This window comes from Eulemur rufifrons, chromosome 3 (assembly GCF_041146395.1).
Source record: "Eulemur rufifrons isolate Redbay chromosome 3, OSU_ERuf_1, whole genome shotgun sequence".
Classification (NCBI taxonomy): domain Eukaryota; kingdom Metazoa; phylum Chordata; class Mammalia; order Primates; family Lemuridae; genus Eulemur; species Eulemur rufifrons.
In genome coordinates, this window is record NC_090985.1 from 17,724,034 (window position 1) to 17,737,674 (window position 13,641).

At 50.0% G+C, this 13,641-nt stretch overlaps 1 protein-coding gene across 4 annotated transcripts in view; it reads right to left on the reverse strand.

Moving 5' to 3' along the window:
* PCSK6 (proprotein convertase subtilisin/kexin type 6) overlaps positions 1 to 13,641 on the reverse strand; it is a 159,209-nt gene that overhangs the window by 69,373 nt on the left and 76,195 nt on the right. For all 4 annotated transcript variants that reach the window (XM_069466679.1, XM_069466678.1, XM_069466677.1 and 1 more), the window contains exon 7: positions 4,707 to 4,879. In XM_069466679.1, coding sequence (XP_069322780.1) covers positions 4,707 to 4,879 — 173 coding nt within the window. The remainder of the gene's footprint in view (positions 1 to 4,706; positions 4,880 to 13,641) is intronic.

Below are 13,641 nucleotides of genomic sequence, written 5' to 3' on the forward strand. Positions count from 1 at the left end.
AAGGCCTCAGCCCCGGCAGCCAGCACTTCTCGGGGTGGGCGTCATACCCAGCCCGAGTTGCTTCAAAGGGATAAGAAGGATGCGTTCAGACCATCTGGAGAGCACCAGGGACATGGCTTTTGGGGCTCTGTTTTGATTTTAATAGAGCACTTTTGCCTGCGGCAACAGCATTAGAACGGCAGAATCACAGGATCATATGGGGCAGGGGTGGGAGCGCAGAAAGACTCCTCTGTTCTTCACAGGAAAATCCAGGGGCCTAACAGAAGCTGCTCTGTTTCAGAGCATTGCCAATAATTTCCATTATAATGGCCTATGATCAAAGAGACCTAGCAGCGCCGCAAGTAATTCTGAAATGATAGATGATGGCAGAATTTATAACTAATTTTTCTGAATTGAAAGAGCTGGTCTGGTAGGGAAGAAAATGAATTTTCCTGAAAAAATTTTCCTGAAGAAGTACCCTTCTTGGAGGGCAAGCTAATTGTGCAAAGAGGGATGGGGACCATGAATTCTGGATGAAGATGGAATAGGTAAAAATGGTCACCGGCACGATGCCGGTGGCCGCTGGTGGGTGTCCTGTTCAAGCTCCCTCGGCTTCCACCGTGGGTGGGTAAGTCTTGGAGGGGGCAGATCGTCACTGCCAGCCAAGGCCAGGGGCCTTTTGTGTGCAGGTTTTCATCATCAGGAATGCACGCATGAAAGCAAGGCCTTTGAAAGACACTGGCACAGCGGGGCACGTTCCTGCAGCTCTGTTTGATCCCACGCCGAGAGGATCATTGATTTCTGACCAAACCAAGCATCATCCCAGCCACAAGCACCAGCTGAAGGTTAGCTAGTGGAAGACTGAACTGACCGAGTCTGTCCAGATGGCTGGACCTGCCAGGGGTGCACAGGCAGCCCCAGAGCAGTGCCAACATCCATCTCCGCCTGAAACTGGACCCACGGGGCTGTTGACAGCAGTGTCCTTACTGAGGACCCTCTTTTCCAAACACACAGAGGAAATTGATACTTATGCCCAACAATTGGCCAATTTAATGATAACTTTCCACCAAATTCTGCAATCTCTATAAAGTCAAAGTGAAGCCCTATTGCTGACTACACTCACCCTGAGAGTTCAAGTCCACCCCTGCTGAGAGGGCCCATCGACTCTGTAATGATCATGCCAAGGGGCTTTATAGATCAAGGGACCCCCGTTCCAACCTGGGGCTCCCAGTAGAGCCCACCAGGAGGTTCCTGGTGCTCACTCAGCCCTGCTGTTTAAATCTGCCTCATTCACTCTGTTTTCTGCATCTCCAAGATGGAACAGTCCAACGGGCCAAGAGCTTGACAGAAAGGTCACTCACGTTTCGCAAAAAAGTTAACGTTCTAGAAAAAAGGCACAAAGTATGAAGGAAATAGGTGGGTCTATGCCTATAATTTCCTGTAGGAAGAAATTCATCAGAACCTGGTTTAAAGCAACAAAAATCCAAATAGAAAGAGGTATTGAGCCCATCAGAGCCTGTCTTTGTTCCATCTGCCCTAGCCACTGCCACTCTTAACCCACCCCACTCAAAATGATTTATCAAATTTTGTCATTTTGCAAAGTAGAACATGCAACCTTATTGCTCCAGGAGCAGAGAGAATGGCCTAAAACAGTGCCCCCCAAACTTTCATGTGCATGCACTTGAGTCCCCCGGGGATCCTGTTACATGCAGGCTTGGACCCAGGAGGGCTGGGGTCAGCCTGAGAGTCTGCATTCCTCACACACTCACAGGGGATGCCAACGTTGCTATTCTGCACCCCACTTTGAATACCAAGGCTCTAACATGCTAAAAGTTTGCATTTACTGCTCGCACTGTGTGGTTTATACACGACCACTCCATTCTCACAAGGAAGGCATCAAGGTATCAACAGCCTCTTTCCCTTCTGAAAGCGGTTTTCTGGAAAGAGAACCTAGCAATGAGGCAGAAAAAACACCCAGATCTGAGATGCGAAGAGATGTTCTAACTGTTTCTGAGGACTTCCTTTTCACTTTCCAGATCTTCCAGTGGCTTCAGACGGAAGCCATAGGACAAAAGCTATAGCGGACATTTCAGCCCTAGCCATGAACTTGAATTTCTGTTCAGTAAAATCACAATTTCAACCCAATCCCATTGTATTTCAGTGTCTTCCCTGGGGAATAAGAGTTTACCCATGAGCTCATAAGCACTGCTCCTGAGGGCCAGCAAACACCGGCGGCCTGGACGTGGCCAGCGTGCTTAGCCATGGTGAATGACAAAGCCATGTTAGGAGTAAAGCTGCGTAAGGACCGACATTAAATAGATCTCTGTGCCAAACTGTGGCTTCTAAAGCCTTCTCTCACTAGAGCACATTGTCTACCAAAGATGAAGTCAGATTTCACAGGGGAAGACTGTAGGTGACAAATGGGAGGCAAGGAGGAAAACAGATGGGGAAATGTGGTTTGGTTTGAGATCATCAAATTTCTAGGAGAATTTTCAATGACAGCTTTAGACAGTTGCGATTTAAGGCTCTGACATATTTTACTTCTGAATGACTAAAAAAAAGTTAAATGACCTCAGTATTTTGAGAAACTATGACAAAAATGAGTAGGAACCACATGGTCCCCACTGCAACTTCCCCACTCCCCTGACAGCGTGATGAAGCTGACACTGCGCAAGATGCAGAAGACAAAGGCCCCTCCCGGCAGCTCCAGCTCCGCACAGTCTTGCCTGGCTCTGTCGGCGCAAACTCAAACCACCGCTGCAGAACCGCCATTACCTCTCCTGGAAACAGGGCGCCTCACCCTAAGATCTCACATCTTTAGAAATCATCCCACAGAAATGACAGATATTCAGCATGAACCCCATTCAAAGCAAATGTTCCATGCAGAACATGCAATCTCTGACTTAGCCACTCTCTCTGAAGCTTAAATTGAGCTTCATTTTGAGGATGTTCCACTTGTCATCAAGACTCAGATCCGAGTGATCTCGTGGGCCAGAGCGGGGAGTTGAGTAATGGAGAGATGCGATTTATTTACTGGGCGGCCCCTCGTGCCTGAGTCAGACAGCACTCACTCGGCCCAGCCCACAGCCCAGCCCCAGTGCTCGGCGACCTGATGGGAGCTGCCTTTGAGTTTTCCTGGAGTTGCGGACGTAAAGAAGGCTGCGTAGTGTCCCAAGCATGTGCATGAGGTCCCTCTTCCTTTGCTTTTCTTCTCGCATTGAGTGTGTGGGTAAGTGCTAACTCTGAGGGACACAGGGATGGACACCCCTGCATTTGGTCACCAGCGTCCTGGGCATTCAAGGGCTAAGCGGTTGGGGGTGGCGGCTACAGAGGAGGAAGCCTCTGTCTCCCACTTGCAGAGCAGCCTCGGAGCAGGTGCCGGGCAGGCGCAGCGGCAGGAGGTGGAGGGTGCCCCTGACACCCGAGAAGGGTAAGGGAGTGGGAGAAACTACGGGGTTTCAGCAGAGTCGGGGGCAGGGTGGTAGGCTGGGGGCCTTTTAAGAGAAACATACTCATCCCCCGTAAGAGGAAATTCACAGATAGTGACCAAACTCAATGCACCCAGGAAAGCAATCAAATGATATTTAGAAAAAGGAAATCATGAAAAGAGTTAAAAAAAAAAAAAAAAAAAAAGATTCCTCCCCTGTGGGCAGGACTGGGGTGGGGTGGGCAGAAGGAGACAAAGAAAGACCATTTTCAATATAATCCTCTGGTTCTATTTGATTGATTTATTAACTATTTATTAACCACATTTTAATCACTGTGCATGGGTTATAATAAGAACTTTAAAAATGTTTTAAGTGACATAAATAATAAAATGGGCTCAGCTTCTGCCCATCCCGCCACCAAATCTCTGGTCCCCCACAGGAGAAGTCAGAGCAGCCTGCACTTCCTGCTGGGACCCCCCAACCTCCATGTCAGCAATCACCGGCCACACCTTATGCTCTGGGCTGGGGCCTGCTGGGCCACCCAGGGCCTTCTGGACGCTGACCGCAGCTCAGTCTGCCTGTTCCAAGAAGCTGTCCTCACCCAGAAATCTGCCTTGCCACCCCACCTGCAAGAACTGGTTCATCTCCAGCCACCCTTTCCCCATATCTCAGCCTTCCTGACTTATGAGGACCCAGAATCGATGACAGAGTGGCTGGCGGGAGGAGCCTGCCAGCCTTACCGGCCTCCCCTTAGCTGGTCAGTAGGGAACCAGCCTCTCAGACCCTTGCTCTGCTTAGCCCCTGGTGAGGTTCTGCCTGAGAAATTCTAAACGTGCTGGGCTATGTGCTGGCTGGGGGGTGCCTAGGCCATGGCTTCCTGCTGTGGTGGGTTAGAACACACCCCATGATGGATGCAGAAAGCCCCATGGCTGGTGTTTCTGTGGACAGGTGGGCTGAGGCCCAAGACGCCCACCCATCCACCTGTAGAGTCACAGTAACAGGCCGGGTGATCTGACTCGGCCCCCTCCCACCCACCTGCACCTGCACTTCAGAGGGACAGGCAGACTCCAAGGTGGTGGATGACCAGCTGGGACTGCTGTTCTGGAACAAGGCGGAACTTCTCCTTGGTAAACAGCCACTTCCCTGAGCCCCTGAGTGACTTCTCCCTCACTCTGGCCCTGGCACCTGGCACAGCAGTACCTTACTGGGCTGTGGCCTATGTTGCTGATATTTAGTTGTTACAAATGTTTACTGTCACCCTCGCCCAGAGAGTTCCCCGTAGCCCTGGGTTACTCACACCTTTTTAATGCCTTGCTCAAAAGCCTGTTTAGCCAGTCGGCCAGGCCCGTCCACCGTCTTCCCGTCATCGTCCGGCCCCCAGCTCGCGCTATAAATGTCGATGTAGTTGGGTCTGATGCCCAGCGACTTTGCCTCCACCACGTCCGTGACGTCCCCGTCCAGCATGCGGATGCCTGAAGGCACAAGAGGAGGCTGGATGTCAGTGCCCAGTGTTCCCGTGCACAGTGGTGGCCACCCGGGGCCCAAACAGCTTGGACGATGACACTGTCACCAAGCTCCAAGCAGGAGCTTCTTCCCGTTATTTTGGAACGCTTGCTCCCCCTCTCCACGCTGGCTGATGTGAAAGAATTAAAATGACACCTCAGGCCACCTTGTAAAGTGCTCCCATTGTGAGAAGGCAACACAGGATACCAAGCTACTTCCAAAAGAGAGGATTCCAGCAGCCTCCCTCAGTACCATGACGTAAGGCTGGTATCTAAAAATGCACAATTCTATAACAGAACTCTGGAGCCTTTTTCAACTTCCCCGGCTGTTGACAGTTTCCGTCTACCTACTTCTCTTCCCTTTAGGATCCCATCCCTGAGGTGTGACTTTATGATGACCCAAACTGAGCCCGAGGCCACGCCCTGGCCTATTGCAGAGGGGGCTGGGGGCCTGGACTTCGCTGGCCATCTCATCTCCATCTGGGCTCAGGTTCCGGGTGCCCTGGAAGGGTCGTCAGAGGTGGGGATTCCAGCTTCCTCCAGAGCACCCCAAAACGAGAGCAGTGAATGGGCTCCCACCAGCCTCTCCCAATCCTGCCGCTCCAGCTGGGGGTCTCCCCTCCTTCCCCACGCCGAGCATCTGCCTCCATTGCCGACGGCCCTCTGCACCCAGCAGGTGTGCCCCCCCCCGCCCCCCCGCAACGTGCCTCCCCAGAGAGGGAGTCAGCGAGGCCTCGCATACAATGGGGAGGAGGGGCTCATGGCAGCCACCTGCACGTTCTTTCCAGATTCTAGTAGATACACCCAGTCGGACTCCTGTGAGGCTCAGGAAACCCTTCCACCCCAACCTGGGTCAGCACTCGCCATGACTGCACGGCACCCACAGCCCCCGACTCAGAGGCCCCAGAAGCCCCCGGCTCCAGGCCCAGTGCTGTGTGTGCGACAATCATGCCTTTTGTCAAGCTCTCAATCTAAATCTTAGAGCTATTTAAGATGTAACAAAAGAGGAGACTTTTTCTGATTGTGAGAATAGCACATGTTCTTTGCCCAAAGTTTGGGAGATAGAGAAATAACCAGTGATATTATTTTGGTTATTTTCTTCTTATTTTTCTTTGCCTGCAACATGTGCTTTCTTTCCAAATCCTTTTTTTGTTAACTTTATACAGCGCATTTCCCTTTGCCATCAAAGACCCTCCCAAGGCATGGTTGTTAATGGCTGTGGCGGCAGCACCCCTGGCCCACAACACCCCCCACCCCCGGCCCAGGCAGTCCTCCTTCTGGGGCTCACCTCACCACCTTGCCTACGCTGGGCTGGGCCTATTCTTCCTGTATCTCAGAGTCTGCAACAACACATAGTGGGTACTCAAAAGCAGAAACTTGGAATATGATTGACTCTAAAAAACAAAATCGTGACTTTCCCCTGAGGTTAAAAGAGGTGGTACAGGATGCCAGCAGAAGAGTCACAGGAAAGAGACCCTGGGAAGCGAGACCCTCCCCAGGTGCTCAGGGACAAACGTCTTATGTGAACAAAACCCCATGGTCTCATCCACCTAAGCTATCATCGTGGGGGGTGCTCTGCCATCACTTTGATGGAAACTGATGGGCAGAGCTCCCTAACATAAATTCCAGATTCTTTGTCCTGTAATCTCTCCCCACTAGTGCATGGATTGTAAACAAATAACTAAATGCACTTTGTGATTTGCCAATGTGAGAAACTTCCTGCCTGAAGGAAATTTGAAAAAGATTTCATTGCAATAAAATCTTCCGTCTACCAATTCATTCCACCCAGTGTTGAAGGTTCAGATTTCCCTAAGGTTCTCCCCTTAACACTTGCCCTGAAGCTCCTCACCCAGCCATAAGCCAAGAGAGAGCATACAAGAGTCACTGCTGAGGGTCCTTGGGAGGCCAGGCAGGGTGGCCGGTGGTGGTGCGGAGGGAGGGCCACTTTAGGGCACAGCGTCTTAGGTGGGACACGAAGCTTAACTGCCAATTCCTGTTCTGAAAGCCAGAGAATCATACTCAAAATCGATGTCAGAGAAATTCACAACAAAAAAATAGAGAAGTTGAGGTGTGGGGGACACCAGATGTTCAACAATAGTGCTCACGGCCATTTGGGAGTGCCAGCCAAGTGGGCACAGGACAGGGCTGAGGACAGGGCTGAAGCCGTGGGAAGAGCAATCTCTTTGTAGCTCGAAGGCATTAAAAATGAGTAGTCAGAATAAATTTAACTTTAGTATTATCCATTTTCTCTTCTGGCTCCCCATCCATTTCCCTCCCTCTTTCTACAATCTCAGCTACCTGGCTGTGGGATGGCCCAGGGAAGCCACCCTTGTCCAGGCACTGAGACGGTGCCACAAGGCAAGTGGACTTAGATGCCTTGTTTCCTGCTCCCAGGGGAGGGCCCCTGGGGCAGAGCTGTCACCCAGTGTGCTTCAGACCCAGCAGGAGGCAGGCGGGCACACCATGGCCAAGAACCCTGCCTTGACCACCAATTGTGTCCAGGTGGTGACTTTGGAAGTTGTCTTGTCTCTCTAAGCCTCAGTCTTCTGTACCCTGCAACGATGGAAGTTATTGCATCTATAGGGGTGCTGAACAAACTGGAAAGGATGATTCAGGAAAGTGCCTGGCACCCAGGAAGCATTCAATGCCCATATTTGCTGCTACTTTGACCCTACCGAGCCTCAGTTTCCCCATCTGTAAAAAATGGGGTAGTAAAAATAACTGATTACTTTTTCTCTTTATTTTCTAAAAACATACTATTTGATATGTGCAAAGGATTGTATGTCACATACATGTTATAAAGCCTAACTAACAGACACCCATGAACCTTCCACCTGATACAAGAATAAGGACGTGACCTGGCCCCTACCCAGCCCTGACGCCCCTACCCAGGTGTCCTCCCAGTCACCTCCTGCCTCTCAGAGGAAAACGATCAGAATTTCTGGATTATTCATTCCATTGCCTTTTATTAATCAAAACTACTGCTTTAATATAACTGTATGTATGCGTAAACAATATAGTGTTTAATTTTGTTTGTACTGGGAATTAACCCTTTGTTGGTTACACAGCTTATAAAAATCTCCTCCCAGTTTATACCTTGTCTTCTCACTTGGTTTATGGTGCCTCTTGACAAGCAGAGGTTGTTAATTCTAATTAACTAAGAGCTCATTTCCCTTTGAAGGTCAAGGGAGTCCTGGTGGGTGCCAGATCTTTCCTGGGTCTGTTGGCATTTATCACAAAGTTCCTTTCTCCCTTTCACAGGCAGGCAGAGCCACCTCTAGCCATAGGCCATGTGGGATGTGACATCAGCTCATTAGGCAGAGAGGAGGGGTCAGGCTGGCCACGAAGCGCTGTCCTTCCCCACTCTCTGGTCTGCATGCCCGGCACTTCTGTCTCCATGGCTATGTCAGGGACACTGGGCCCAGGCACCCAGCTCTCCCAGCCATGGACCTCCAAGAGAGGGGCCACAACCAGTGCGGGAAGTTGGCAGTGTGGTGTGGCAAATGTGTGGCCCTGGCAAGATGCAGAGCAGCTCACAGACAGGGAAAGAGAGCTGGCGTCAGAGAGTCCTGGGGTGGAACCCCAGCTCCACGTGCCCTTGGGCCATGCTCGCAACCAATAGAGATTTAGAGAAAATCTCTATTTTCCACAGTATTTACCTGGTGGGGTAGTTGAGACGATCAACGAGAAGATAAGGTGTAGCCCTGGCACACGGTGCTGCTGGATAAATGGCAGCAACGTTCTTTACGCCCTTGCATTCAGCAATGGACGGTCCAGGGCAGGAGACCCGCTGGCCACACAAGTAGCCAAGACCAAGTCTGATGTTCTCGGGCTGAAACTGAACCTGCTATTCTAGGACTTCTCCCCACAAGTTACAGGTGGTGAAACGCCTATTTTTGAACAAGAAACAGGGGATGCCAGAAGACATCCAAAAATACATGAAGACATATGACCAGAATGATTTCCCAACACCTCTCACAATGCTTTTCATCTTGGAAGAAGACTGACTGATGTGTGTGAAAGCAACTATCATGTATTTAGATTTTAATGAAGCATCTATTTTCCCCAACACTGACAAGTTGCCAACAAAGAAAAGATAAATATTTTCAGTAGAAGCCTGCTGCTCCAACATTAGCTTTAAATGTGAATGGTTCTCTGGCACTGCCAAGTAGAAGGAAAACAGTAATCATTTCTCTAATGAAAAAAGAAAGACCCATTTCACTATAAATCACTGGGTATAAAAATAATTTGGACAAATCATTTTGATGGCAAATTAACTCCCCGTTGTTAGCTTGCTAATTGATCGCCTTTCAGCATGCTGGGTTCAGAGCTCCCGGCGGCCGATAAACATGCTTGACTGGTCCACTCTCAGGATGCGTCTGTGAGCTCGAGGTGGAAAGAGCGTTGAGCAGAAGGAAGACGGTTGCTTTGGAGACCTGGTGACTTTGTGCCGGGGTGAACAACTCAGAGAGCTACTGGGGCTCAATCCCTCACCAGGCAATTCGGCCGTCCACAGAAGCTCCATCCAGAAAACAATCACCTGGTTGGCCTCACTTTAAATAATATACACAATCCTATAAAATCGCCTAAACCCAATAATATTTTAAATGCCCTGGGAGCGCTTGCTGAAATAAATGATTTTATAAGTCTCTTGGCAAAGTTAAAAAAAAAAAAAAAACACCACTTTTTTCATAGTGACCCGTCTCTCTTCCCTGTCCCCTGCTTCTAATTTATATCTCGGCTTTCCAAATAACAGGCTTGTATACGGCAAGGCAAACCTAGCAACAGGCAGGAGGCCCTATAAACGCCACAAGACACAGCATTTCCCCCGAACACTCTCTGAGGAAGCTCAATGTTAAAGGCAACGGGAAGAACACACACCCACACGCACTAACACGAGACGTCAGCCACCCTGCCCAGGCTGTTAACGTCTGTAGGAGGGCAGGGGACCGGGACGTGCTGGGCCCACTTTTGTTTACTGAAAAGTAACGTATTTTGCCTTCGGCAAATGAATGGCAACACAGGAGCAATGAACAGCAGCGAGTAAAATTAGATTGTAGCTTCCTGAGTGTAACAAATAGGCCTTCCCAACAAATTTTGCTCATTAATCTTGGGTCTATTTGAGTAAATCCACACAGAATTGGGTGTTTTTTTTTATTTTTGGGGTGTTTGTTTTTTTCAGTAAAACTATAGTACATTCTGTTTTATGAGCAGCCATTCTGGGCCAAGTAAGGTTTCAACAGTTATTCAGAAATGCTACAAACAGAAAAGGTTTCTGTCAACTCTCATTATCGCCTAAGACAATAACAGAGCTCTCAAATGGCTAAATATGCCCCCGAGTGACAACCGTGTTCTAGGAAGCCCAGGGAGCCGTGGTCTGCCACGTTGTCAAGGCATGTCCGTGTTCACCGCTGTCACATGATGTGCATGGAGACCAGCCGGTGACCAGCAAGCCAAGTCTCTCTGGGCTCCCTGCTCTGCTCCTGGTCTCCTTTACAGAGCCATCCCATCTCCTTCCAGACTGGCAACGTGGCTGTACATGGTGAACCCAAGGGCATGTCCTGCCACGGAGCCCTGGATCAGTGAGGTAAGGCCTGTTCTAGGTAGGGTCTGGTGCTAACTGTGTCTTTTTATTGCCTGCGTTCTGATGCTTTGACATTTGGGGCCTTGCTGACGTTGGAGAGACCAATCCTTCCACGTCTAGCCAACTCCTAGGGATAGTAAATCTGTTAACATCCCAACCACCTCTGTCATCAGGCTCTCATACTCCTGGCCACTATTCTCCTATCCTAATCATGCCACAGCCAGGTAGCAGGCAACTCGGGGCAGCCCCAGTGCCCCAGAGTCTGCTGAAATTATTCAAATCAGCTGATTCTAAACTTGCTTTTCACTGGCCAGGTACAGGGGCTCACGCTTGTCATCCTACTACTCTGGGAGGCCGAGGCAGGAGGATCACTTGAGCTCAGGTGGTCGAGACCAGCCTGAGCAAGAGTAAGACCCCATCTCTACCAGAAACAGAAAAAATTAGCTTGGCATGATAGTGTGCACCTGTAGTCCCAGCTACTCAGGAGGCTGAGGCAGGAGGATCACTTGAGCCTAGGAGTTGGAGGTTGCTGTGAGCTAGGCTGACACCACTGCACTCCAGCCTGGGTGACAGAGCAAGACTCTGTCTCATTGGTTCATTCATTAATAAATAAATAAATAAATAAACTTCCTTGCCCTGCCTCACCAGTTCCTTCCCACAGAAACTACAACAAAGGCTCCTGCCCATGTTTTCCCCTCACTTTCTCTCCCTCCTGACCAACCCAAGCACTTCCCCATGTGGCCCTGTGTGGTGTGATGAGCCCCATCCTCCGGGGAACCGGGAGCAACAAGCTACCTTTTCAATCAATGGCAAACCTAAATAAGAATGAAAACTACTGTGTGTTTTTAAACAGGATTCTCATAATCAGGTCCTATTGATTCTTCAAAGAATAATAAAAAACTGGAAAAGCCTTAGTCGTTGTCTAGAGATTTGGCATCTAGGGAACAAGGGCTGGAGAACACAAGGGACCTGCCCAGTGAGAGCTGGCAGCTTGGAACGCAGCACAGAACAGCTCTTCTGAGCCAGACGGAGCAGCCCTAGATCCACACCACAAGCCAGGACAGCAAGGAACCCCGAGAGGATGTGCATTTGCAGAGAAAGCAAACACAGGGCCTGAACTGACCTCTGAAGGAGACAGAGATGGTGAAAATGAGGCACTGCCGCTGCCATAACACAGGCTGCCTGAGAGCTTGTCACTAAGACTTGAATACGCTCTTTGCTTCTATACTAACTGTCTGTCTTTCTCACATACACCCAGGAATAAAGCGACTCCTCGGCAGTGTTTGTGAGGACAACCTCAGGAACCCAGATCTGTGCACCCCAGCACTCAGGAGACAGCCTCACCCGTCCTCTGGGTGTGGCTGCAGCGGTGCAGCCTGGGGAGGGCGCAGCCGCCAGGGAGACACAGGGCTGAAGGGGCTACGGCTGGTTCTTGTCCATCTCCTCCTCCCCTGGCTCCTGCTTAGCCTGGGGTGCTCAGGCCCAGCAGGGAGGGCCATGGATAAGAACGTGGGAGTAAAGGAGGGGTACTGGGGAGCCCCTGTGTCCTGACAGCACCAGCTCCTAACATTCACCAAATCCCCCCAAACCTCCCAATGCATTTTAAATCCCCCTGCAGTTAAAAATGCACTTGGAGCCTTTGAAGATTAATCTGCAGCTTAAACTGTTCTCTTAAGATGCTCACATGCCTAAACTGCTTAATGGAACCGCTAATGAGACTGAATTCTGTGACTCAGAATTAACATAATTAACCAATTTATGGGCACAGATTAATTTGGCAGTTATGTACTTAACATTTTCATGTTTATGGAAGGAACAACATGATTCAGTTCCCCAATCAAAATATGGAGCAAAAACACCAACAGAAATTTGGCTGTTGCTGTTTACTTTCCCTTCTGAGAAACAAGGGTAAACACAGTCTGAAAAGACGTGCGTACTTCTCCAGGCCTGAGCAGGGGAGCTTTTCTGTTTCGAAGTATTTGTCGCATGTGTCAGGCTGGGGGGGCATCCTGGCGGGCTCCAGCTGTTCCACTGCCTTGCTGTGTGTGCCAGATGCTGCCTGCTCCTCAGCAGCCTTGGGGATCCTGTCCCTCGTGCTAGTGATGCTTCTCAAAAACAGGGCAAGCTGGGCCAAAAACAGTGTCCCTCATGACACCCCTCTGCCTTAGGAAAACGTCTGAAGCACGCAGAGCATTGGCTCAGGTGAGAAACTTGACAAAGGGTAGGCACCTTGTAGAGTTAAAGTGGCTTCCCTGACAAGGAAAGTTCTGCTTAGGCTGGGGCAGCACATCTGGATCCCCAGTGAACCTGTCCCAGAGGATGCTGGGTAGGGCACGAAGCCAGCATGACCTGATGCTGTGGACAGGCTCACAGCCTGAAGTCCAGGAGGGGCCTTCACACCTCCGCAGGCCCCAGCAGGAAGGGCTCACGGCAGGTGGAGGGAGCCAAGTCTGAGAGCCCCACCCCCAACCAATGCCAACCAAAAGCAGGTGGGCTAAGAGGGAAGGAGCATTAGAGAGAGCAAGAAGGAGAAGAACATTTAGGGCTGAAATTTTTTAAAAAAGGTTAACAGAGTGAGAGAGCAAAGAGAGGTTAAATGAGAAGAGAGGCCAGGAAAGATGACAGCCACCCTCTTGCTTCCTTTCTGTGCTATTCCCATTATCGTTATTTTTTAGGCCAGGAGGAAGAAGCAAGGCCAAGGTAGATTTGGGAGGAATAGGAATTCAGTCAAGAAAAAGAATACATTTGCCAGGAAGGCTTCGTTTCTGCTTCTGTTTCTGGCCCCTGGGACTGGTGGCCGCTGTCTTCATCCAGTCGTCACTAGGATGACTGGATGATGACCGCTACTGCAAGGGGGAAATCCAGGCTTCAAGCCAACAGGCTGGAGTTCACATCTTTGCTCTGCCTCCTGGCAGCTGTGGGAACCTGGACATGGGGCCCCACCTCTCTGATTGTTAGTGTCCCCTGGTGTAAAATGGCCATAGTAATGTTCAACTCACAGACTTGTTCTGGGGATTAGATGCAAAGATGACTAAGAATGCTTGGTGTAGTATCTGGCAACTAACAGCAATCAGTGATAGCTGTTACTATCATCACAATACAAATACTCAGGAGCTTGGACCAATAAGGAAGATTGAGCACACAGCCC